This window comes from Melanerpes formicivorus, unplaced genomic scaffold, assembly GCF_026170545.1.
Source record: "Melanerpes formicivorus ecotype bairdi unplaced genomic scaffold, bMelFor1.0.p_v2 SCAF_2, whole genome shotgun sequence".
Taxonomy (NCBI): Eukaryota; Metazoa; Chordata; class Aves; order Piciformes; family Picidae; genus Melanerpes; species Melanerpes formicivorus.
Window position 1 is genome coordinate 36,999,103 of NW_027142354.1, and position 23,588 is coordinate 37,022,690.

Sequence of the window (23,588 nt, forward strand, 5' to 3'; positions counted from 1 at the left end):
TGTTACTGCAAATCTGGTTTTAGCCAACTTTAGATCCTTAATAAATTGACCATATTTGTTTCAGCCCTTTGCCTCTGCAGTAACATATTTATTTTGCAGCAGAACATACATTAAAATGTAGATGTGGACTAATGCCTTACTGTTTCCTAATCTGGTTTTATTAATAATTGCTACAACCAGACTTTGAACAGAATGGATGTATAACAGATCAGCAGAGACCAGGCATGTAACAAGACATAAAAAGTGATTCCTCATCATGTCTGTTTCTAGTCTGCTCTTTAGTCATAACTCTGCTACAATATTCCTTCACCTACAAGAGTGGGAAGAAAAGTAATTTCCCACAGCAACGAAATTAAGGCATAATTCTGTTACTGAGAACACTGTCCTGAAGGGACAAAAGCCTCAAAAATGCTCTGAATCAGACAATGGGGCAGGAGCCCGCAGGTCTGTTTTTTCAGGAGATCGCTCACATTGCCCAGGCTTGTCTGAACATGTCCTGGGGTCTAAGTGAGCCAGGTGTGTGTGCCTTTGGCCACTCTTTGGAGAAAACTGATATAGGTTAAAGTATCAGTTTTTTATCTCTTAATCATTGTTGTCACTGGCCATCATTATCTCGGGAAATCTATAAAGACTAGCCCAAGGAGCCAGTGCCTTGCCTTGCCTTGTCCAAGCGCTGAGCGATGTCATAAGCCTTGCTTTCCTTACAATTTGTAATCTGAGCTGTGCTTCAGTTTACCCAGAAAGACTGCACAGTCCCTCACTGAAAAGCGTTGTAAAGCCCAGGAGCAGACAGACGTGTTTTGCCGGGCCGAGAGACGAACTCCAGGAGGAATTGAGACCCCAGGACAGTTTAGTTTTATTGTAAGAAGTAACAAGAACCGCTGTGAAGGTTGCAGCCGGAGGATGTCTCCAAACAGGCAAAGCTACAAAGCCGATAAGCCCTGCAAGCTTTGGCAGTAACCTCTTTTCTACAAAGCTTTCAGCTATAAAGCCTGTATGTGCTACAGCAACAAGCTGCAGGAGCCAACAGAAAGTAAAACTCTGTTCATGTAGCTTTCACGTGTTCAACACCATTTTGGTTTTGTTTAAATCCCCACACATACCGCGTGGTACAACGACCTGTGGAATATAAACCTTGCAGCGGAACGTACTAGACTAAAGCGATTTGCAGTGAGTAATCTATGGGATCTGATTTTTATAAGCATCTGTTAAAAGGCCTGTTGCCCTAGAGAATTCCAGAGTTTCCCCCCTCGCCCCCTTGTGGGCAATCTCTGGCATGTTGCTGATGATGTTCTCTTTATTTTTTTCTTTCCAGTTTAAATTACTGTTTGTTGTTTCTGGATTTCTGCTCATATTGTTTAAATTGTTACATATTCCTGCTGGTGAGGTATCTGTTCCCCAACCACATATTTTTAATAGGTTTTATTAATATTTTCCGTGGGTTTTATTATTAATAAAGTTATTGATATTTTTATTAAGCATTCTGTCTATTAAGTATTAATAATCACCATACAATCATAACAAACAGTTGGAAAACCGATGGGAACTTATTTTCATGCTACTAGCTACAAGAAACCTGGGATTGGAATTAAAACAGATACCACCGACTTTACCATAGGATCTGAAAGATTGTACATAGAATCATAGAATCAGTAAGGTTGGAAAAGACCTCAAAGATCATCAAGTCCAACCTCCAGGGACAGTGACTCCACCACCTGCCTGGGCAGCACATTCCAATGGCCAACAACTCTCTCTGTGAAGTATTTTCTTCTCACCTCTAGCCTAAACTTCCCCTGGTGCAGCTTGAGACTGTGTCCTCTTGTTCTGATGCTAGTTGCCTGGGAGAAGGCAAAAATTACACATCAATGAAAGTCAAATCCTGATCTTACTGAGACCAAGGGCTTTCCCTACATAAAATAAGAGATGGTGAACAACATTGATTTCTTCATGTTTGTGCAAAATGAATGAAAATTCTCACAGGTGCTGGCAGTGCAAGAAAATGTGTGAGATTTGAAGAATTCTATTGTTCACCTTTGGGGACTGTATAAGAATGGGTTGGTTTCCTCCAACTCACTGAAAGTCTGCTCAGAAGTTGTCAGTCTCTCCTTTGGGTATCCAGAAGTAAAGAGCTCAGCAAAAGCAGTTACAAAGGACAGGGAAATGAGTCATCCTAGTCCACTGTTAATGATCTCATCCATTCTTCACTGTGTCAAACTATGACAGGCATTTTGAGGTAGGTTTTGAAAGAGAACATTTCATAGTTTCATAGTTTCATAGTTTCATTCAGGGTTGGAAGGGACCACAAGGATCATCTAGTTCCAACCCCCCTGCCATGGGCAGGGACACCCCACACTAGATCAGGCTGGACAGAGCCTCATCCAGCCTGGGCTTAAACACCTCCAGGGATGGGGCCTCGACCACCTCCCTGGACAACCCATTCCAGGGTTTCACCACTCTCATGGTGAAGAACCTCCTCCTCACATCTAGCCTGAATCTCCCCACCTCCAGCTTCATTCCATTCCCCCTAGTCCTATCACTACCTGAGATCTTGAGAAGTCCTTCCCCAGCCTTCCTGTAGGCCCCCTTCAGATACTGGAAGGCCACAATTAGGTCACCTCGGAGCCTTCTCTTCTGCAGACTGAACAGCCCCAACTCCCTCAGTCTGTCCTCATAGGAGAGGTGCTCCAGCCCTCTGATCATCCTCATGGCCCTTCTCTGGACACGTTCCAGCACCTCCACATCCCTCTTGTAATAGGGGCTCCAGAACTGGACACAGTACTCCAGGTGGGGTCTCACCAGGGCTGAGTAGAGGGGGAGGATCACCTCCCTCGACCTGCTAGCCACACTTCTCCTGATGCAGCCCAGGATCTGATTGGCTTTGCGGGCTGCAAGAGCACATTGAGAGCTCATGTTGAGCTTTTTGTCCACCAGCACCCCCAAGTCTCTCTCCTCAGGGCTACTTTCCAGCCAGTCACTGCCCAGCCTGTATTTGTGCCTGGGATTGCCTCGACCCAATTGCAGGACCCTGCACTTGCTCTTATTGAACTTCAGGAGGTTGGCTTGTGCCCACCTCTCCAGCCTGTCAAGGTCCCTCTGGATGGCCTCCCTTCCCTCCAGCGTGTCTGCTGCACCACACAGCTTGGTGTCATCAGCAAACTTGCTGAGGGTGCACTCAATGCCACTGTCCCATGTCACCCACAAAGATGTTGAATAAGACAGGTCCCAGGACTGATCCCTGAGGGACTCCGCTTGTCACTGGCCTCCACTGGGACATGGAGCCATTGACAGCCACTCTTTGGGTGCAGCCATCAAGCCAGTTCCTTATCCATCTAGTGGTCCACCCATCAAACCCACGTGTCACCAGTTTGGAGACCAGGATGTGGTGCGGGACAGTGTCGAAGGCTTTGCTCAGGTCCAGGTAAATGACATCAGTTGCTCGCCCCTCATCTATTAATTTTGTCACCTGCTCATAGAAGGCCACCAGGTTGGTCAGGCAGGATTTGCCCTTGGCAAAGCCATGCTGACTGTTCCCAATCACCTCTTCACTATTCTTTTGAGCGAGTAGTGACTCCAGGAGGATCTGCTCCATGATCTTTCCAGGCACAGAGGTGAGACTGACTGGCCTGTAGTTCCCTGGTTCCTCCTTCTTACCCTTTTTGAAGATGGGGGCAATGTTTCCCCTTTTCCAGTCTGTGGGGACTTCACCAGACTGCCAGGACTTTTGAAATATAATAGAGAGGGGTTTAGCAACCTCCTCTGCCAGTTCTCTCAGTACCCGTGGGTGTATCCTGTCGGGTCCCATGGACTTGAACACTTTCAGGTTCTTCAGATGATCACGAACCTGATCTGCACTTACAATGGGCAGTTCTTCCTCCCCGTCCCTGGCTTTAACTTCCATAACATCAGGAGTGTGGCTAGAGGCCCTTGCAGTGAAGACTGAGGTAAAGAAGTTATTAAGTACCTCAGCCTTTTCCTCATCACTTGTGACCATGTCACCATTTTCCTTTCTGAGGGGGCCCACACCTTCCCTAGTCTTCTTCTTCCCATTAATATACCTGTAAAAGTTCTTAGTATTCCCTTTAATCTCCCTGGCTAGATTCAATTCAAACTCTGCTTTGGCTTTCCTAACCAGGACTCTTGCTGCTCGGGCAGCTTCCTTATATTCCCCCTGTTCTACCTGTCCTTCTCTCCACTTCCTGTAGCGTTTCCTTTTAAGTTTTGTTTCCTTTGGTTTTATTCTTCCTTTATTTCCTTTGGTTTTATTCTTCCCAAGACAGATAATCCTCATAGAAGCTAGCAGTTTCAAAGATTTAGAGAGAGACTCATGGAGAAAATGAAATCCATTTTAATGCTGATTTGAGGTTGCTAAAGGCCAGTCAGACCTACTGGTCCTTTAAGTGTGAATATTTTCTCTGTATCTACTTCCCTCCGTTACAATCTAATTGTTCGTTTTGACAGAACCTTTTTCTTGGCAACTTCTAACATTTCAGTAAGTTTCACCTACCTCAAAGAGTGGAGAACAAACAGCACCCTCAGTAATGCTGTGTGTCATTCGAATCACATTTGAAAATACTGTGCAGATGGTATCTAGATAAGATTTACATGAACTGAATTTCTGTCATTTCCAGACAGAATGCGTGGCCTCCTGCCTTAACACCTGTTCATCACATCCTCTTCATTCCTCTGGTATTATAATTCTAGCACACTTCAAAACTACACTAAACTTTTGCTTAAGCAAATTCAAACTGAGACAGCAAAACCAGAGGGTGGCAAAAAAGTACTTCTCTGACATACTGGGCACCATACCCCCAATCATTCAGTAACTTCTCGTTTAAAGCACACATTTCAAAGGGGAAAAAAGGAAAAAAATAAAGTCTTTATTCTCTCGCATACACGAAACTTAGCAAGGCCAAAAGCCACAGAGATAGCTCAAACTTCGGAGGACCAACACAAAAAAAAAAAAAAAATCAGTGATTTTTGAGCACAATTGGAATTGCCTGCCTATGAGCTTTACTTTTTCATGGTGAAAGATGGTGTGCTAGGAATTGATAGGGGGAATGGAACAAAAATAGAAATGGGTAGATTCACATTGGATGTTAGGAACAAGTTCTTCACCCTGAGGGTGGTGAGACACTAGAACAGGTTGCCCAGGGAGGTGGTACAAGCCCCATCCTTGTTGGTTTTTAAGGCCAGGCTGGATGTGGCTCTGGGCAACCTGGTGTAGTGTGAGGTATCCCTGCCCACGGCAGGGGGCTTGGAACTAGATGGCCCTTAGGGTCTCTTCCAAGCCTAACAATTCCATGATTCTGTGATCTTCAGGACATTCATCTTCTCATATCACTAACTTGTCTCCTGCTGAGATGGTTTTTGACTTTATCACATTTCAGCAGCAGCTCTGAGAGAATGCTTTTATTGTTTGAATTCTGAGTAAGCAGGAAGGCATGTCATTTTTTCCTCCTCTTCTGAAGTACATGCACATTGTAAGAGAGCTCAGAAAAGATGAAGCGAATTTGTTTTACTACAGGTATCTGGACAGACGCTGAAATAAATACAGGAACAGACCGAAGCATGGTCCTCACCTCCGCTTGCCCTGCCATCCAGGGCAACATAGATCTCGCCGCTGCTACGAAGCCATAGGATTCTCTTCAGGGCAATGCACAGGCAGATGCCATATACCTATGCACGCATATCCTTGTCTATGCCTGCACACGCTCGCCCCACAAGCTACTCCTTCCGCTGGGGAAGGCAATCGGGAAGGCAATCGAGAAGGCAATCGCGACGGCCCGGCCCGGCCCGGCCCGGCCCAGTCTACCTCTCCGCCCCGCCGCCGCCTCGCGCACGCCGAGCATCTGCGGAGGCACGCGGCTGGGGATCCCGCGCAATTTCTCACTCCTGCTCCGTCCCCCCAACACGTAGCACGCACGCTCGCGGGGGGCGTGTGCGCTCGGGCGGCTGCTGCTGCTGCGCCTGCGCGGCGCCGCGTCCTCCCGGCGTGCCCGGCGACAGTGTCATGGCTGCTCCCTGTGGTTGGTTCCTGCACATGGGCTGAGGGGAATCCGGCAGCACCTGTCAGCGCAAGGGTCGCTCTGAGCAGTCGCGAGCAAGGGAGGCGGCGGCGGCGGCGGCTGGGGCAGTGGTGACGAACAGGGCGAGGACGGTGAGACCATGCTGATCCTGGAGCGCTCCTTGCTGAGGGGCTTCTTCAGCCCACCGGAGTCACTGGAGTGGAAGCAAGGCGAAGTCGCAGCAGCAGGTGAGGGGAAGTTCCTGCCCAGCGCGGGAGAAGGTGCTCAGTCGTTGCTCTGGGTATGTGGAGCCAAAGGCATCTCCACTGGCCTCAGGCTGAGCTCGGACGGAGGCTAGCGGCTCACTGCACCGTGCCCGCGCCGGAGGCAGACGTGTTCCCGTCGCCTCTCGTCTTTCCTGCCCCTTGCCGGGTTCCGAAGGGTCCTGCTGGCGCCACAAGGCGGGGGAGTCCCGATGGGCTCGTCCACCTGGAGGAGTGACGCTGCTGACAGGGCTGAGGAGAGAGGTGCGGTCGCCGCGCCCGGTCTCTCCTGAGTTTCTCGCTCGCTATCTGCAGGTCTGACAGGGCTCCAGGTGGAGAGGCTGCGGCTGCAGCAGCCCCTGCTCTGCGCCTGGGGTCCGGCAGATGCCTCGCTGCCGGCTTCATGGCTCTCCGGAGGGCCTCAGTCACGGTACTGCCTCGTGAGTGCCCAAAGTCTCCCTGACTGTTTGAATTTGGCAGCGATATGAAACTCCTTCATGTAGAAAAACACGAGAAGAAAAACTGGCATGAACTACCTGTTCTATATTTTCTTAGTGACTAAGTCATAGTTGTTTGAGGGAACAACAGAATGTAGCTCCTTGAGGGGCTTGATTAAGCTGTTGCTGAGCTAGCTTTCCTGTAGGGGAACACAACAGCTTCTGAAATGCAACATTTCTCATGAAAATACACTTCCATATTTCAGACAGTCTAGAAGTATTATGCTGGTGTGTCAAGATGCTTAAAACATTTGAAAGACTCATTTATCCTTACACAAATGCTTGGTGAATTTAGGAGAAGGACTGTACAGAGCTACTCAGCTCCATTTACCTTAATTTTTATTTAACCTTTGTGATTGTACCATTCAGGAATGTTAGGTAATGAGACTGACATCTGTCACATCTGTCTTGGCACACAGGTTGTGTATGCTATTTGTGGTGCGTACTGTTTATGTGTGTGTTTATTTTCTAGTTTGTTTGCTTGTTTTTAAGTAGTGTGCTGCTGTAAGATGTGAAGAAAACTATTCTCAAAGATATCTTGGCATAGAGATGGAAAGTGGTGGCGTTTGTGATGATTCTTAGTCGTCACTTTCTTGGGCCCTTCTACTGATGATCCCGAAACTAAAGACTATGACCTTGAATTTGTATGGTGTCTTACAAAAAGCTAAGCACATATATGCTTACATTTACTTTACAACATTACTGCAAAGAGAAAATGTCAATATTCATTAGTATCCTCACAGCCAATAGTTATTCTACAAACTACAGCATCACCTGTTTGGGCATCTGCAATCCAATATTGAATTTGTTGAAGGGAATTCTCTCTAAAGCGTAGGTTGGAGAAAGTTTCTTGTTATTTCTATTCTCTGTGGGAGTATGGCATCAGCAGGGCTGCAGAACCATTATTATTCTTCTGTATACGCCCTTCCAGATACAGCTTAAGGTGTTTGGTTTTGAAACCATCTAGCACAAATCATTTCTTGCATTGTTCATTTGATCATTGTTTTAAAGAACAAAAGTGAATTGGAGTCACCAGCCTGGTCCAGAGAGATTCAAATAAATGTCTTTATCACATGCTCTGGCCAAATCATCCATCTCTGCTGTTAAAGCTGGCTCTCTGCTCAGTCTTCCTGTATGTATGAAATGTAGAATACTTGGTTTAGCTGGATGAGCTTGGTGTTGGTATTTTGTTTACTTCCTTGCACAGCCCCTGCCTGTGTGGATCCATGTCTATGCTAGTGCTGAATTGGCTAGCTCCAATCTTAATAGCAGTGTAGCTGTAGTAACACTTGAGTGGATGGGAGCTGCAGTCCCCAATTGGAATCCAGAGTAGTATTAAGGCACCTATCCTATGTAGACCTCTGCATTTCCTCAGCTGCACCATTACTAGCACCTGCCTCAGCTAGTTTAATACCAGTTAGTACATCTGCATGAGTTGCAGCCACAGCTGCAGTGTATGGAGATACGGATTTTGCTCAAGAATAGAAATTTTTACTAAGTTGAAGTTTTTTTAACACCCACTGGATTATCTACATTGTAGCATATAAAGAAAGGATGATACCTTCTCCGAAACTGTCCCCTTAGTCAAGAATTTGATGGATTTGGTCTCTAAAGGCTTCAATGGAGAAACATTCATGCACCTCAATCCACCTAATTATGCCTGTGAATCTGACTCCATATCTCATGGAGATAAATTTATCATAGGAAAATAATTCTTTTTATAAAGACAAAATCATGTTGCCTATTCTTTGTAAGTATTCTAAGCATTTAAAGGGTGGACTGAGTAGTATCTGCAGTTATACATAAAAATCCATGCACTGAACTCTGCAAATATTGAACCATTTTTATTTGCTGTATTTCCCTTAAAAGGGTTCTCTAGTCTGTGAAACTATTGTCTTATCTATTCTATTCTATTTTATTAGATTCCAACACACTCATATAAAAAGTTTTGGAGTAAGAGAATCCTCCTATGATAATTGAACTCATATTCAATAACTGTACATGTTACTGTACAATGTTAGAAAAGCCATCTCTATATTTCCCTTGAAGTTTCTGTGCAAGTTTTTATTTTATATTCATCTGACAGTTTGCATTTCAATGCAAGATTAATGCAAATTCTGTAAAATTTGTATTTAAATAAATTTTAATAAACTAGTGATGCCTGCTACTGCAGTTCTTTAGTTTCAGTGCAATTGCACTTTTCCTTGAAAGGAGAGTGATACATGTTTTGGTTTGAATAGTAATTGTAAGACAAAGTTGCTTCAAAATTGTCACTGATTTATGTTTCATGGGTTTTTTTGTTTGTTTGTTTGTTTCAGAAAGTGGATCATTATTGCAGTTGATTTTTGATGGGAAATATGAGGCAATATTTTCAAGTCCAGCCATCCAGAATATTTTCAGTGCATCTTCTGTGACAGAGGAGAACATTGACAGTTACTTGGAGAAACAGATTCTAGCATACCTGGACTGTTCCACAGAAGCTGATAACATGGAAAGGTGGAAACTTTTCTTTATTATATGGAAGATCAGTAGAGGCCATAATTGATTTTTACAAAAGGCATTTTGAAAAATTTTGTATTGTGTGACAAGGCCTCCAAAATTCTTTATCTGAGGGAAAAACTGAAAACAGATTTCTTGGGTTGTCTGCCCCAGCTCCTTTGGGGCATCTATTCATTAGTGTTTTTCCACTGTGTATTATTGTGATAAGATTCTGGTATAAAGAAGCCAACAAATGTAAATTCATGTTGGCATGTGTCATCAAACTATTTATTAAGTTTTCTCTCTGAAATGCTGCTTTATGTTCATGTGACTTCTTGATGTAGTAAAGTTACTGTCAGAGCAATGCCTGTATCTCTAGGTATGGTTCATAGTAGGGTTGTTCTACTCTTCTCAGGGTAAATTAAGATATTATTCAGAGATTATATTAATCAATTAATTATTTTCGTCACAAGACTTTGTCTGGTAGATTCTAATTGTACTGCATATGTTAATTCTTGCTGTTAAAAGTCTGACTTCAGTGTTTGCAGTTTGCTATCTACAACAGACTGAAATCTATCATGGTAAGGATAGTACAAGAAGAAAATGCGGGGGGGGGCATATGTATTAGTTTATTTTAAGAAGTGAGAAAGAGGTTTCCTGAAAGAAGAGCAAAAGATAAAGGTAAAAAGCAAGTAAGAGGGAGGTTGCCAATAAATTTTGGTATGACAGACAAAGTCAAGAGATTTTGCTAAAATGTCAGAGAGAAACAGATAGTTGGTACCTTTAAAATATTTAGCTTAGATTTGTTAGTGATTGCAGTGTGTCAAAAACTTCCCTTCTAGCGTGGTGCACTGTACACTGCAGTCCTGTTTTCTGAGTTGGAATGTTCAGATTGATCCTGTGCATTTTAAACCTAGGTATTGTTTGGGTTTTTTTTTCTTTCTTTCTTTCATTTTTTCTTTCTTTGTTTTGCTGTTGCTGTTAAATATTAGCTGGAGTTTAGATGGTAGTATAGTCTAGAGAAGTTTTTCAACATTGCTGGATTCTGTCATCTTGAAATAATTTGTTCTGGATAATGCAACAAGGAAAGATGATCTATCACGGCTGGAAACACTGCTTGAACATATGTTGCTACTTTTAGGAGCCAGTCAGCTCCTTAAAGATAATCTTAATCTATATCTTGCCCTCACTAATACTTTGTACATACCCTGTCATGTGACATGTTGTTTTCTGCTCCCCCTGTGAGTTTTATTTGCCTATGTATCATTTACAGGACTCTACTGCTGCTGTCTCACTGCAAACAGTGAAGGAACTTGTTCCGCAGGTGCTCATGCTGCAGCTATTTGGCCTTTGAGGTTTTTGTTGTTCCCTCCACAACTTGAGGTGACATCTGAAGCCCCCTTGTCAGAAAGCATGGAGGCAGATCTGCAGTATTTAGCCTTCCAGAAGCAGGGGGTTCTCTGCCCAAACTTACTGCCTGGAATTTTATTCAAAATGAAAGTGTGTCATCTTCAGAATGTATCAGTATCTGCCAGAAATGTTTTTTGTTTGTAGCAGTCAAGTGAATTTTTCAAGCTTCATTAATAGTAATATAAGAAGCTTTGAATTATATTAGTGCTGAAGGAAGTACATTGTGGCTTTTGCTTGATAGAAAAACTTATACTGAAAGACAGATCATTTCCTATTTTAGGTAGGCAGTGCTTATAGCACTTAAATCTGTACAATGTTTCTCTCCAGTGACTTTCTTGGTGAGAATGTATTACATGGTTATTTCCTCTACCTTCAGGCTCTATGTTCTGTAACTTTTGGAAGAAATTAATGCAGCTTTTGCACTCTGACCCTTCATTGCTTAAAGTGAAAATGGTTTTGTTTGTTTGTTTGTTTTTCTAAATGGGTTAAATGTTACTTTCTTTTTCCACAGAGTGATTCAAGAGAAGTGCAGCAAAGCTCTTAAGTTCTAGTTCAAAAAATTCAGTAAACCACTGTTTCTCTTGTGAATTTTAGTAGGCTGGATAAGTTCACATAGATGCTTTTATATCCTGAACTGCAAGTTGTAATTCTTGAGATTAAAAAAACTCAGTGGGAGTTGAACTCATTCGGAAACAGAAAGTTGGATAATGTTAGTCTTATTCTTTTAGCACAATATAAAGACAATACAAAGTATGCTTTCGCAATTGCATTAAAGAAACTCTTAAGGACTTCTTTTTCTGAAGCTAAAACTGAGCAGCTTGAGGGCAAAACAGCTCAAAATTTGAATCTGGATTGTAATGTCTTTGGACATAACTTGTAACTTTTTCCAATTCCAGGTCTGTGGTTCTATAAGGAAAAAAATGGTATTTTAAAATTTGCTGCACCTTTGCCTCTCATTTTAACTACTTCCCTCCTTCCCCTGAACCAGACAAGTTTTCAGCCGTTACGGCTTAAAAATGAAGTCTCAAAGCATTTCTTACAACAAACTTGCTGAATAGGAGACTTACCCCCACCTCCCCTCCACCACCTTTCTGTTCCTACTGAATTCAACAGTTAACTTTGGTGGACGGGAAGCTCAACATGAGCTCTCAATGTGCACTTGCAGCCCAGAAAGCCAATCAGATCCTGGGCTGCATCAAGAGAACTGTGGCCAGCAGGTCAAGGGAGGTGATTCTCCCCCTCTACTCAGCTCTGGTGAGAGACCACCTGGAGTACTGTGTCCAGTTCTGGAGCCCCTATTACAAGAGGGATATGGAGGTGCTGGAACGTGTCCAGAGAAGGGCCACAAGGATGATCAGAGGGCTGGAGCACCTCTCCTATGAGGATAGACTGAAAGAGTTGGGGCTGTTCAGTCTGCAGAAGAGAAGGCTCCGAGGTGTTCTAATTGTGGCCTTCCAGTATCTGAAGGGGGTCTACAGGAAGGCTGGGGAGGGACTTCTCAGGACATCAGCTAGTGATAGGACTAGGGGGAATTGAATGAAGCTGGAGGTGGGGAGTTTCAGGCTGGATGTGAGGAGGAGGTTCTTCACCATGAGAGTGGTGAAGCCCGGAATGTGTTGTCCAGGGAGGTGATTGAGGTGCCGTCCCTGGGGGTGTTTAAGAGCAGGCTGGATGAGGCTCTGGCCAGCCTGATCTAGTGTGGGGTGTCCCTGCCCATGGCAGGGGGCTTGGAACTAGATGATCCTTTCCAACCACAGCAAACTCCTGGCCAAGCTGTCAGCCCATGGCTTGGATGGGAGCACACTGCACTGGGTTAGGAACCGGCTGGAGGGCCAAGCCAGAGAGTGGTGGTGAATGGTGCCACATCCAGCTGGCGGCCAGTCAGTAGTGGTGTGCCCCAAGGATCAGTGCTGGGCCCTGTGCTTTTTAACATCTTTATTGATGATCTGGATGAGGGCATTGAGTCCATCATCAGTAAATTTGCTGATGACACCAAGCTGGGGGCAGGAGTTGATCTGCTGGAGGGTAGAGAGGCTCTGCAGAGAGACCTCGACAGGCTGGACAGATGGGCAGAATCCAACGGCATGAGATTTAACACATCCAAGTGCCGGGTTCTGCACATTGGCCACAACAACCCCATGCAGTGCTACAGGCTGGGGTCAGAGTGGCTGGAGAGTGGCCAGGCAGAGAGGGACCTGGGATACTGGTTGATGGTGGGCTGAACATGAGCCTGCAGTGTGCCCAGGCGGCCAGGAGGACCAATGGCATTCTGGCCTGCATCAAGAGCAATGTGGCCAGCAGGAGCAGGGAGGTCATTCTGCCCCTGTACACTGCACTGGTTAGGCCACACCTCGAGTACTGTGTCCAGTTCTGGGCCCCTCAGTTTAGGAAAGATGTTGACTTGCTGGAACAAGTCCTTAGAAGGGCAATGAAGTTGGTATGGGGTTTGGAACACAAGCCCTATGAGGAGAGGCTGAGGGAGCTGGGGTTGCTTAGCCTGGAGAAGAGGAGACTCAGGGGTGACCTTATCACTCTCTACAACTACCTGAAAGGAGGTTGTAGACAGGCAGATGTTGGTCTCTTCTCCCAGGCAGCCAGTACCAGAACAAGAGGACACAGTCTCAGGCTGTGCCAGGGGAGGTTTAGGTTGGATGTTAGGAAGAAGTTCTATACAGAGAGAGTGATTGCCCATTGGAATGGGCTGCCTGAGGAGGTGGTGGAGTCACCATCATTGGAGGTGTTCAGGAGGAGACTTGATGGGGTGCTTGGTGCCATGGTTTAGTTGTTTAGGTGGGTTGGATTGGTTGATGGTTTGGACGCGATGATCTTGAAGGTCTCTTCCAACCTGGTTTATTATTATTATTATAACCCTGACTGCTTCTATGATTCTCAGAAAATGTAGCTTCATAGCTGTATTTTAAATTATCGAAGTGGAGGTGATGAAGCAAGAACAACAAGGACAGAAGAAAAAGGTATTTTTGTAAAGGTTGATTCAAAAGAACATGAAGGTCTCCTGTTTAATTCCAAAACCTAAAGGAGTAAGGAAGTGAAAACCAGCAACACTTGTTTATATTTGCCATGTATTTACTAATTTTACCTTATTCAAGATATAAGTGAATACCAAACTTTCTGAAACAAATCCATACAATAGATCTTGTAATGATTTTCCAACCTGAATGCTAAGTGATGTTTCTGGCATTTCTCTTGGGGCATCTGATAGCTGGTTAATTGGTGTGATATTTATATATATTGGGGGGGGGGAAGAAGAAATTCTTGCTGTTCTGCAGCTTACTTTGGTGTATATGAACCGAAAAAAACCCCAAATAGTCAGTGTCTAATTTTGATTTGACTGATTTTCTGTAGTTTCCACTCTGAAAAAAACCAAACCAAACCAAAAAACCCACACAAAGAAAACCCCAAAACCCAAACCAAACACAAAACCTGTAACCTAATCGCGTCTTAAGCATAGCCTGGCTATTGAGTGTTTTTTCGCTCTTTCATTTTATTTGCAAATCCTAGCATTATGAAAATCCATTATTTGTTTCAAATACAAATGCTCTATTACTCTTTGTTTTGAATTTGAGCAAGATTAGATATAGCAGTACGAATATTACAGTGGAGCGTATATAAGCGTCCGATTATGTATCAGTGTCCCACTAGACTTGGTGTAAAGAGTGTTCAAAAAGAAAAAGGCCACAAATCCCCCATTCATGCAGAGAAAGGAAGAACAAGATGCAATGTTTCCAAATGAAGCAGTTCCATGCTTCTATGATGGATGCAGACATATGTGTAAGGAAATACAAGAAATAAATTAAACCAAGTAGGTCACCACAATACGCGGGACAGTCTCAGCAGTCCCTCTATTGCTTTTCAGGCAGCACAGAAGAGCTATTTTCAGGCAGCCTATGAGAGGTGAGCATTTGCAGGAGTGCATTGTAAGTGTGAAGAGCAGTCAGGCAGACAGAATTAATTTTTTTTTTTTTTCTTGAAAAAAAAATAGGGAAGAGGAAGGGGAGGCTAGTATTTTCAGATATTAGAGCTTGGAATTGACTTTCTGATACAGACGGAGCGATAAGGAGACTGGAAGTTGGTCATGGATATGAAACTGGAGGAAGAAAAATCATTTGGCAATCAATTTTCTCAATTCCAAGCTAGTGGGAAGACAGTGTCAAGGACAGAGTAATGGAATTGGTTATCCTTTTTTCCAGAGGCCTTCTGCATGTATATAACAATCAAAACTTCAAGCAACCTTGATTAGCAGAAAAATAGATGTCAGTAATGTTAAAATAAATAAATAAAAACATATTAGTAGGAATAATAGTGTAAATGACAATGAAAATTAGTTTTTGGAAGACTGAAAAGCATCTGTCAAATCCCAGTGCAATGATAGTTGATTGTTCTGTATGTTACCTTTCAGAAGCTCTGAAACACAATTTATCATGGGAGAATAATTAGAAAATGTATGTGTGTAGTCATTTTGTGTATAATGTTAATAATTTAATGCACAGTAGTTTTTAGAGCTTTGTGTTCTTGAATTATTTGGAATTTTAATGGTAATTTTAGATTGCTAGTAGAGAGTTACTGGCTGAATAAATGCAGCTAGTACATGTTTTGATCAACAGCTCTTTGTACCAGTTATTGTTTTCTAACTCTTCTGAAAGCTGTGGGGTTTTTCTGTTTGTTTGTTTGTTTTGGTGGTGGTGGTGTGGTTTGGGTTTCAGTCCTGCATTCCTCACCCCACCTTTCTCATTATTCTACATCTTTTTTTACATTCTTGCCCACCAACTGTGTGTTTGTGTATGGTGGGGTTTTTTTGGGGACTTGTATACTACATAATCCTTTCTTTTCCATTTGGAGGATTCATGCAGCTTTGAGTCTCTGTTTATAGAGGACGAAGCAGCACACAGGTTTTTGCAGTTTGGTTATGTTTCTTTAACATACCAATTTTTACACTGAGCCAGCATGATTGAACTGTTAATTTTTTGTAGGCAGGTGGCCTATTATATATGTGACAAGGCTGTGGTTGGCACGTGACTGATTGTAACACCATCAGGTTCAAAATCCTTTAGGAAACATGAAACAAACCAGAAGTTGTCTACCCCTATTAAAATCAAACATTAAATTTTGAATGATTGTGCCCTGCCTTCTGCAGACCATATTGTACTTGCATAAAGTACTAATATATTGCTGATATTAGATGAGCTTAGTCTCATAATTCCATCTTTAAATAAAATATTATTTAAATTAAAAAAGCATGATCAAATGAGGTAAGATTTGCTACCAAAATATCTGAACCAACTCGACAGTGATAGTTTTGAACTTTTTCAGTGTTCAGTTAATTACATTGTTGTCAGAGGTAGTGCAAATTAAACAGTAATGTTAAAACAATAAGAAACATGCTGGTTTGGAATGTAGGTGAATCACAGAATGTCAGGGGCTGGAAGGGACCTTGAGAGATCATCTAGTCCAACCCCCCTGCCAAAGCAGGATCACTTATACCAGGTCATACAGGAACTCATCCAGGCGAGTCTTGAATATTTCCAGAGAGGGATATGCCACACACCCCCGGGCAGCCTGTTCCAGTGTTGTCACCCTCACAGTGAAATAATTATTCCTTCTGTTTCCATGGAACTTCCTATGCCTCAACTTTCACCCATTGCCCCTTGTCTTGTCATTGGGGATCACTGAGAAGACCCTGACACCATCCTCTTGGCGCTCACCCTTTACATATTTATAAACATTGAGGCCCCCCCTTAGTCTCCTCTTCTGCAAGCTGAAGAACCCCAGCTGCCTCAGACTCTCCTCATAAGGAAGATGTTCTACTCCCTTCACCATTTTTGTGGCTCTGCGCTGGACCATGCTGTAGGCAAATATGGGATAATCTGCATCCTATGCTAATCTTCTGATCTCTGATAGTTAGATACAGCCTTAAATTTTGAATCATAGGATCTAACTCTACTTTCAAAATGTTTGTCATTAATTAAACCTATTATACAAACATATTTCCAAGCCTTTTAGTTCCCGATGTGCTTTCCTGAATACTACATGTAGAATTAATTTGATCTTGTAGCCTTAAGTAAAATGTGATATGCTAATTATTTTTCTTATCTGTATTGCAGGCAGAGGCTGATGTTTCTGCTTGGTGTGGGCAGTTTGCAGCTCTTCGTTCAAAGCAATTGGACTGGGCCTCCAGTTCAGTTCAAGCTTCAGGATTTTTTGCCACCTGCACTGTTACAGAAATTCTGTGAGGTATAGTTGGATTTTAAAAAGCTATCCTTTTATCATCATTGCTTTTCACAAATAACCATAACACAGGTATGTTAGGACAAGGGGCAGTGGGCACAAACTAGAGCATGGGAAGTTCTACCTCAACATAAGGAAGAACTTACTTTGAGAGTGATGGAACACTCACCACCATGACTTTTTTCTATGATACAGAACAGTGTTTGTCATGGCAGTACCAAAGTCTCTCATGATTCTTCTGAACCTGTGGTTCATTACAGTTTCTCAAGCATTTATTTTTCTCTTTGAATTAAACCTATGGTAAAATACTGATTACTGCAGCATGTCAGGGAAGAGCATACCACTAGTTTTTACTAATGCCAAATCTACATGAGTTTAAATTTAGAATTCCACTGTAAACAAGGTGTAGCCCATGAACAATGTGAATGCTCTAATCTGTGGAATGAGAGAAGTCTGAGTATACAGAAAGTTTTGCATAAACCCATCAGATCAGTGTTGTATTATTGTGGTGTGCTTTTGCAAGAATTTCATCATAAAGTCCTGCCCTGGGTTTGTTTGCAAAGTTGTCTAAGTAACCAATTCAGATACAGTATCTCCCCTTAATTTAGCCAGCTGTTTGTTAGAGTGATTTATCTTTTAGAACTGACATGGTGTATTTATAAGATTGTAATTTTGCTTGGTTTTTGATACTGGAAATTAAAATCTCATCTGATGATTAAATAAGTTGCAATAATAGCATCCAAGTGTACTAAATCTTCTAGGGTATGAAATGAGCTAGCAAAATATATAGAAGTATGTTGTTTCTGATGGGCAAAATTAGTCAAATTTGCCTTCATCTATATAATAATAATAATAATAAAAAAATACAAACTCATTTATTCCGTTCTCCTTATAATTTGTTTATAACCTTTAGGCTTCAGTAGTAAAATCTCATGTAATCTGTGGGTGTTGTTTACTGAAGGACTCGTGATGTTAGGGTCTACGCACGGGCCGCAGTCTAACACAGAGCTATAGCCATAGAATTGCTGTTATTGGCAGCGTTTGCAGACCTGTAAAACATAGTGTTCATAATTCCTATGAAACATCCCCATTAATTGTCTGTTTTAAGGGAAAATGAAATGTTAATTGCCTGTTGAATAAGGGAATACCTGTCTCCTGTTTATTTTCTGTTATGTTTCAGCTGTGGCTGTGAATGGAGTACTTTGAAAGATGTTTGCATATACAGAGGTGGTATTCTGGAAATTAAATTGGCTAGAGATTGCAAAAGGAAAGAGACTTAAGCATTCTTGATTTCTAATGAGTGCTGCGTCAGACCTCAATACTGCTGCAAGGTTTAGCTATTTATGCATTCAGGCAGAAGTTTTTCTTTATGTGACTATTTATTTTCTGAATTGCTAGTGGGTTTTTTTTTCAATAGCACTAAATATTTGTGTGCTAAAATATAATACCCAGTTACCTTCTTTATTAACTGTCTTAATTCAAAAGCTTTTGTGTATTTTGGATTATGTTTATGTATTTACTTTTTCCCCCTAAGGATTCTTAGCATAAAATACTCCCCAAAAAAGGAACGTCTTGATAAACATATTTTTATGCTTTCATTAATCCAGCTTTCTCCTCTTGCATGCACAAATATTCAGAAAAAAGTGGGTTAAAAATACAGTTCTAACTTTATCCATCTATTGTAATCTTGCATGTTCTGTCATCATGACTGATACAATACCATTTTAAATAGACTTTCTATTTTTCAAGTTTTCAGACTAAAATTACCTTTTCCCATGTCAAAGTTAAAATTTTGTCCTTGCATTTCTTTTAGCTTGCACTAAGTAATTGCACTAACTTTCAGCCTGACAATGTCTCCTTTATTTGAGGAATATTTTCACAACTTCAATATTCTTATTTTCAGCACCCTTTATTGGATGAGTCTTAACCATGCTTTCAGGCTCTAGAACTGCTGCCATTTCTATCCTTTGGAAGTTTCACCTCTAGGTTTCATTTCTGCTCCTAGATAGCTTCTGAATGCATCATTAATTTCTTATGAGTGCATTAAGACTTCCTGAAACTATAATTATTTCCAGAGAAGAATAAATAAAATAGCCTCTTTTAGGTGAGTTTCTGCTTGGGGCCTCTTGGATGTCTTCTATGAACAATATTCAGGAGTACATTTATTTCCCATCCCCAAAACTGATTGCAGCCTTCTCTGTAAACTATGGTTACATTTGTGTGTTCTGTTAGGATTTCCTTTTATGTCCTGCACAACTGGCTTGTGCTTTTTTTCTTTTGAGTCCACACATAAAGGTAGTTCACTAATTTTTAAACAGAAAACCAGCTAGCATTTTAGTGAAGGGTCTTTCAGTTGTCTAAAATAATTATGAGACCTTACCACACCAGGTAATAGTCTGACTCATACTACCTTGAGTTTCTGTTAAAGGAAGATTTTTTAAAAGTACTGGATTTTACTTCAAATGAATTAGCAGATCTGGGTTTGAAGTTGCAGGTACTAGACTGAAACATTTTTAATTGTAATAAGCTCCTTGTATCCAAAAGATCTGTCACTGTCTGCATATAAGGAAATTAAAGTTAAAATTGGAGCATAGTCTGCCTTAAGTTTCAGAGTTTCTGCATATTAGGTTGTACAATTGAGTCGAGTATTTTTGGTAGATGAACTGCACAAAACTTTGTAGTATGACTGATTAAGACCACCAATAACTGTGTGAATAGTGCAAGGAAGAGCTGCTTTAATTGTTCATTGTCTGCTGTAATATTCACAAGTAGAATATATTTGGTAACAAGGAGAAGCTCCATCTTGAAGAAGATCTCATTATCCTAATTGATAATACATGTAAATAACTGGTAGGAATCCCCCAAATACATTTTAACAGTTCCTTTTTGTAACTTCCAGGTTAATTCCAAATAAAAAGTTTTGGAATGCATTTGAATAATTCTTTTTCCTTGTATTACTGAAGTCTTCTTTGCATTATTTGATTCCTTTGCTGGAAAAGACTGAAATGTTACCACACTTGATATCAACAGCCACATTCACAGCTCTTACAGCAAACACCAATGTACTACTGTCTCAAATCCACTGTGATTCATTAGCTATGTCATAGAATCACACAGAGTCAGAGAATGTTAAGGAATGGAAGGGACCTTGAAAGATCATCTACTCCAACACCCCCTGCCAGAGCAGAATCACCTAGAGTAGATAACATAGGAATGCATCCAGGTGGGTTTTGAGAGAGGGTTTGGAGTCTCCTTCTCTGGAAGGAGACTCCACAACATCCCTGTTCCAGTATTCTGTCATCCTTACAGTGGAAAAAATTTCTTTCCATATGTTCAGATGAGACTCCTGTGCTCCAACTTGCACTCATTTCCCCTTGTCCTGTCCATTGGGCATCACTGAGAGAAGCCTGAAGTCACCCTCAATGAGGTCACCCTTCAGTCTCCCTCAAGCTAAAGAGACCCAGCTCCCTCAGCCTTGCCTTATATGGAAGATGTTCAGCTCCCTTAATCATCTTTGTTGCTCTGCACTGGAGTCACTCAAGCAGCTCCCTGTCCTTCTTGAACTGAGGGGCCCAGAACTGGACACAAGACGTGGCTTCACTGGAACAGGGTAGAGGGAGAGGAGAACCTCTCTAAACCTACTAGCAGCACTCCTTCTAACACACCCCAGAATGGCATTGGCTTTCTTGGCCACAAGGGCACCTTGCTGCCTTGAGGTCATCCTGTTGTCCATCGGGACTCCCAGGTCCTTTTTCCTAGAGCTGTTTCTGACAGATCAGCTCCCAGCCTATACTGGTACGTAGGGTTGTTCTTTCCCAGTGTGACCGTTTTAGGCTGTGCCTTTAAGAAAGGGACATTTGCTGGAACACTCTGGCTGAATGTTTTGGTATTAAAATGAAAATATTCAGATATTCTAAATGAATTTCATTGGTAGAATGCAACTTTAAGTTTTAGTTCAGTTGGAATCTTTTTCTGTTCCAGTCTGTTCTGCCTTTCCAGCCTGTCTGCCTCTGAGCAACTAGCTGGAATGACCTTGGATAACAGATAAGAGGACTAATCCCTGCATGCGCTTTGAGGCCTAACAAAATTTCACCCTTATAAATTACCTTTTCTATCTCTCTAGCCCTTTTTGGGAAAAAGGGAGGTAGGGGGAGAGACGGGGGTACAAAGGGGGAACCTTCCTCTATCCGGAGGAGGGAGTTTTGTTCTGTATTACTTTCTTTGCTGTGTATTTCTGTATATATTGTAAATATTGTATATTGTGTATATATATAACCTGCATTTCATCTTGCGTGTAAATATAGCTTTTACCCTTTGCTTCTCCGACTGAGCTAGCTGTGGTTTCTTTCTTTGTGGGGGAGGGAGAGCTAGGCACCCAGATGCTTGCACCCAGATGCAAGACTTGTCCTTGTTACATTTCATTAAACTTCTCCCTGCCCAGCTCTCCAGCCTGACTTAACTCTCGCTGAATGGCAGCACGAACTTCAAGTGTGTCAGCCACTCCTCCCAGTTTTGTGTCATCAGCAAAACTGTTGATAGTGCACTCTCTTCCCTCATCCAGGTCATTGATGAATGTATTGAATAGTACTGGTCCCAGAACCAACCCCTGAGTGACTACACTAGATGCAGGACTCCAACTAGACTCTGTTCCATTGACCTCAACTATCTGGCGTCTTTCCTTCAACCAGTTCACAATCCACAGTCTGCTGGAAATTCCCTATTCCAGATCGAGATGCTTGGCTTTTATTAGCATAAACTATCCAGAAAGAAGAAAGAGATGTTTGAATATCAGTGTCCAGCAAGACACAGGCTTTGAAGATTTTGCAGATCTCTCCCTCTTGTGGGCAAAGTAAGGACGGAATATAAAGGCTAAATGTGGCAGTCTTGTAAGCAGAGATAATCTGCTAAAGAAGCCTACAGTGTTGCCCTGCATTCCCTTGCTAGGACTACAAAAAAGAAGGGAGATTCTTAATGCAGTCACTTGGAAAATACTCCCTTAATAGTGGAGCAAAATCATCCTCATAGTGACTATGAACAAAAGCATTCATAGCTAAGTACTTCTACATGTAGCACTCCTAGGGAAAACTTGCTTACACTAACTCACTTTTATTGTCTTCAGTCTGCAACTCAGCTTTGCATGAGTTACTTGTTGCTGGTTTTGAGTGTGAAACTGCAGGCAGTCTCCACTGTAATTGTATCTCCTTTGCAGAAAGTTGAGAAGGAATTAGAAGAAAAACTGAATTTTCAATCCCCTAAACTCAGGAGTAAAGAGTGCCATTCCAGAGGACCAAATCTTTGGCCGGTAACCTCAGTACATCCTACGTTATTCTGAAAGATATATCAGCTTTGCCAAATTATTGTCCAGTATTCTCTGTACTGATTAAATTTGAGGAGCCCAGTATATGGGGCTTAGTATCCATGTGGAGACAGATTCCTCATTTGATAGTTTTTGTCATGTCCCCTCCCCCCCATTTCCATATTTAATCAAATATTCCCAAGTCTTTAGTCTGCTTTTTTCTATCTCTGTGTATGTGTGCACTTACCTTTTAAAGATTGAGAGAAAGGATCCCCAAGACTGTGTGCAGAGAAGGGCTACAAGGATGACCAGAGGGCTGGAGCACCTCTCCTATGAGGACAGATTGAAGGAGTTGGGGCTGTTCAGTCTGGAGAAGAGAGTCTCTGAGGTGACCTAATTGTGGCTTTCCAGTATCTGAAGGGGGCCTACAGGAAGGCTGGGGAGGGACTTCTCAGGACATCAGGAAGTGATAGGACTAGGGGGAATGGCGTGAAGCTGGAAGTGGGGAGATTCAGGCTGGACATGAGGAGGAAGTTCTTCACCATGAGAGTGGTGAAGCCCTGGTTGTCCAGGGAGGTAGTTGAGGCACCGTCCCTGGAGATGTTTTAAGACCAGGCTGGATGAGGCTCTGGCCAGCCTGATCTAGTGTGGGGTGTCCCTGCCTGTGGCAGGGGGGTTGGGACTAGATGATCCTTGTGGTCCCTTCCAACCCTGACTGATACTATGACTGCTGAAGAGCTGATTAAGTGTTAGGAAGGCCAATTCAGAGCAGTTCCTGATACAAAAACATACCATTTCTCCTTTTCATCTAGTCACTATCATTAGTGAGAAAGGGACATGAAGCCTCTGAACTAAAATTCTCATGCTCTTTATTCTCAGAGCTATTGAATGTGAATGGTAGAAGCTTTTTTTTTCCTGGTTGTAATCATTATTAGTCAGGTGGTAACAGTTGTGCTGGGAAATATTTTTTAAGGACTGTGAAAATAGAAATAACCAAGAGAACTGTCCAGCTTACAGTTGATTTAGGGCTTTAGTAGTAATTACTTAACATTAATACATAACCAGTCAGTAAAAAAATATGTATTTTGAGTGCATTGAGTTTCATTTGTCTGTGGTCTGGAGATGGTTGAATGGAACCATGTGCAGATCCAACAGAAACTGGATGTTTACCTCAGAGATTTCTCAGCATGTGTTCATAAATTAGTTGCCTAGTATATATTTCTGTGTTTAAAGAATGTTATTCTTGAATAAAATAATTACATGTTTTGATAGCAAGTCTAAAGAATGGAAAGATTCAGCAACGTAAGCCAGGTTTACTATGCCAGGAACATTATGAGGCAGTTTTGAAATACATGAAAATTTTGAGCTGTGTGAGGTAGGTTTGACACTTGGAATA

General features: G+C 42.2%; 1 protein-coding gene and 1 long non-coding RNA gene across 2 annotated transcripts in view; one reads left to right on the plus strand and one right to left on the minus strand.

Annotated features, from left to right (window-relative positions):
* The window catches only part of LOC137450232 (uncharacterized), a 31,109-nt gene extending 25,210 nt beyond the window's left edge, over positions 1–5,899 (minus strand). The window contains exon 1 of the long non-coding RNA XR_010989557.1: positions 5,580–5,899. This is a non-coding gene — a long non-coding RNA (uncharacterized lncRNA). The remainder of the gene's footprint in view (positions 1–5,579) is intronic.
* Positions 5,900–6,003: 104 nt separating this feature from the next.
* The window catches only part of TTC27 (tetratricopeptide repeat domain 27), a 131,351-nt gene continuing 113,766 nt past the window's right edge, over positions 6,004–23,588 (plus strand). Inside the window, exons 1-3 of the mRNA XM_068156572.1 lie at positions 6,004–6,253; positions 9,084–9,261; positions 16,773–16,902. Coding sequence (XP_068012673.1) covers positions 6,166–6,253; positions 9,084–9,261; positions 16,773–16,902 — 396 coding nt within the window. The 5' untranslated portion in view covers positions 6,004–6,165. The remainder of the gene's footprint in view (positions 6,254–9,083; positions 9,262–16,772; positions 16,903–23,588) is intronic.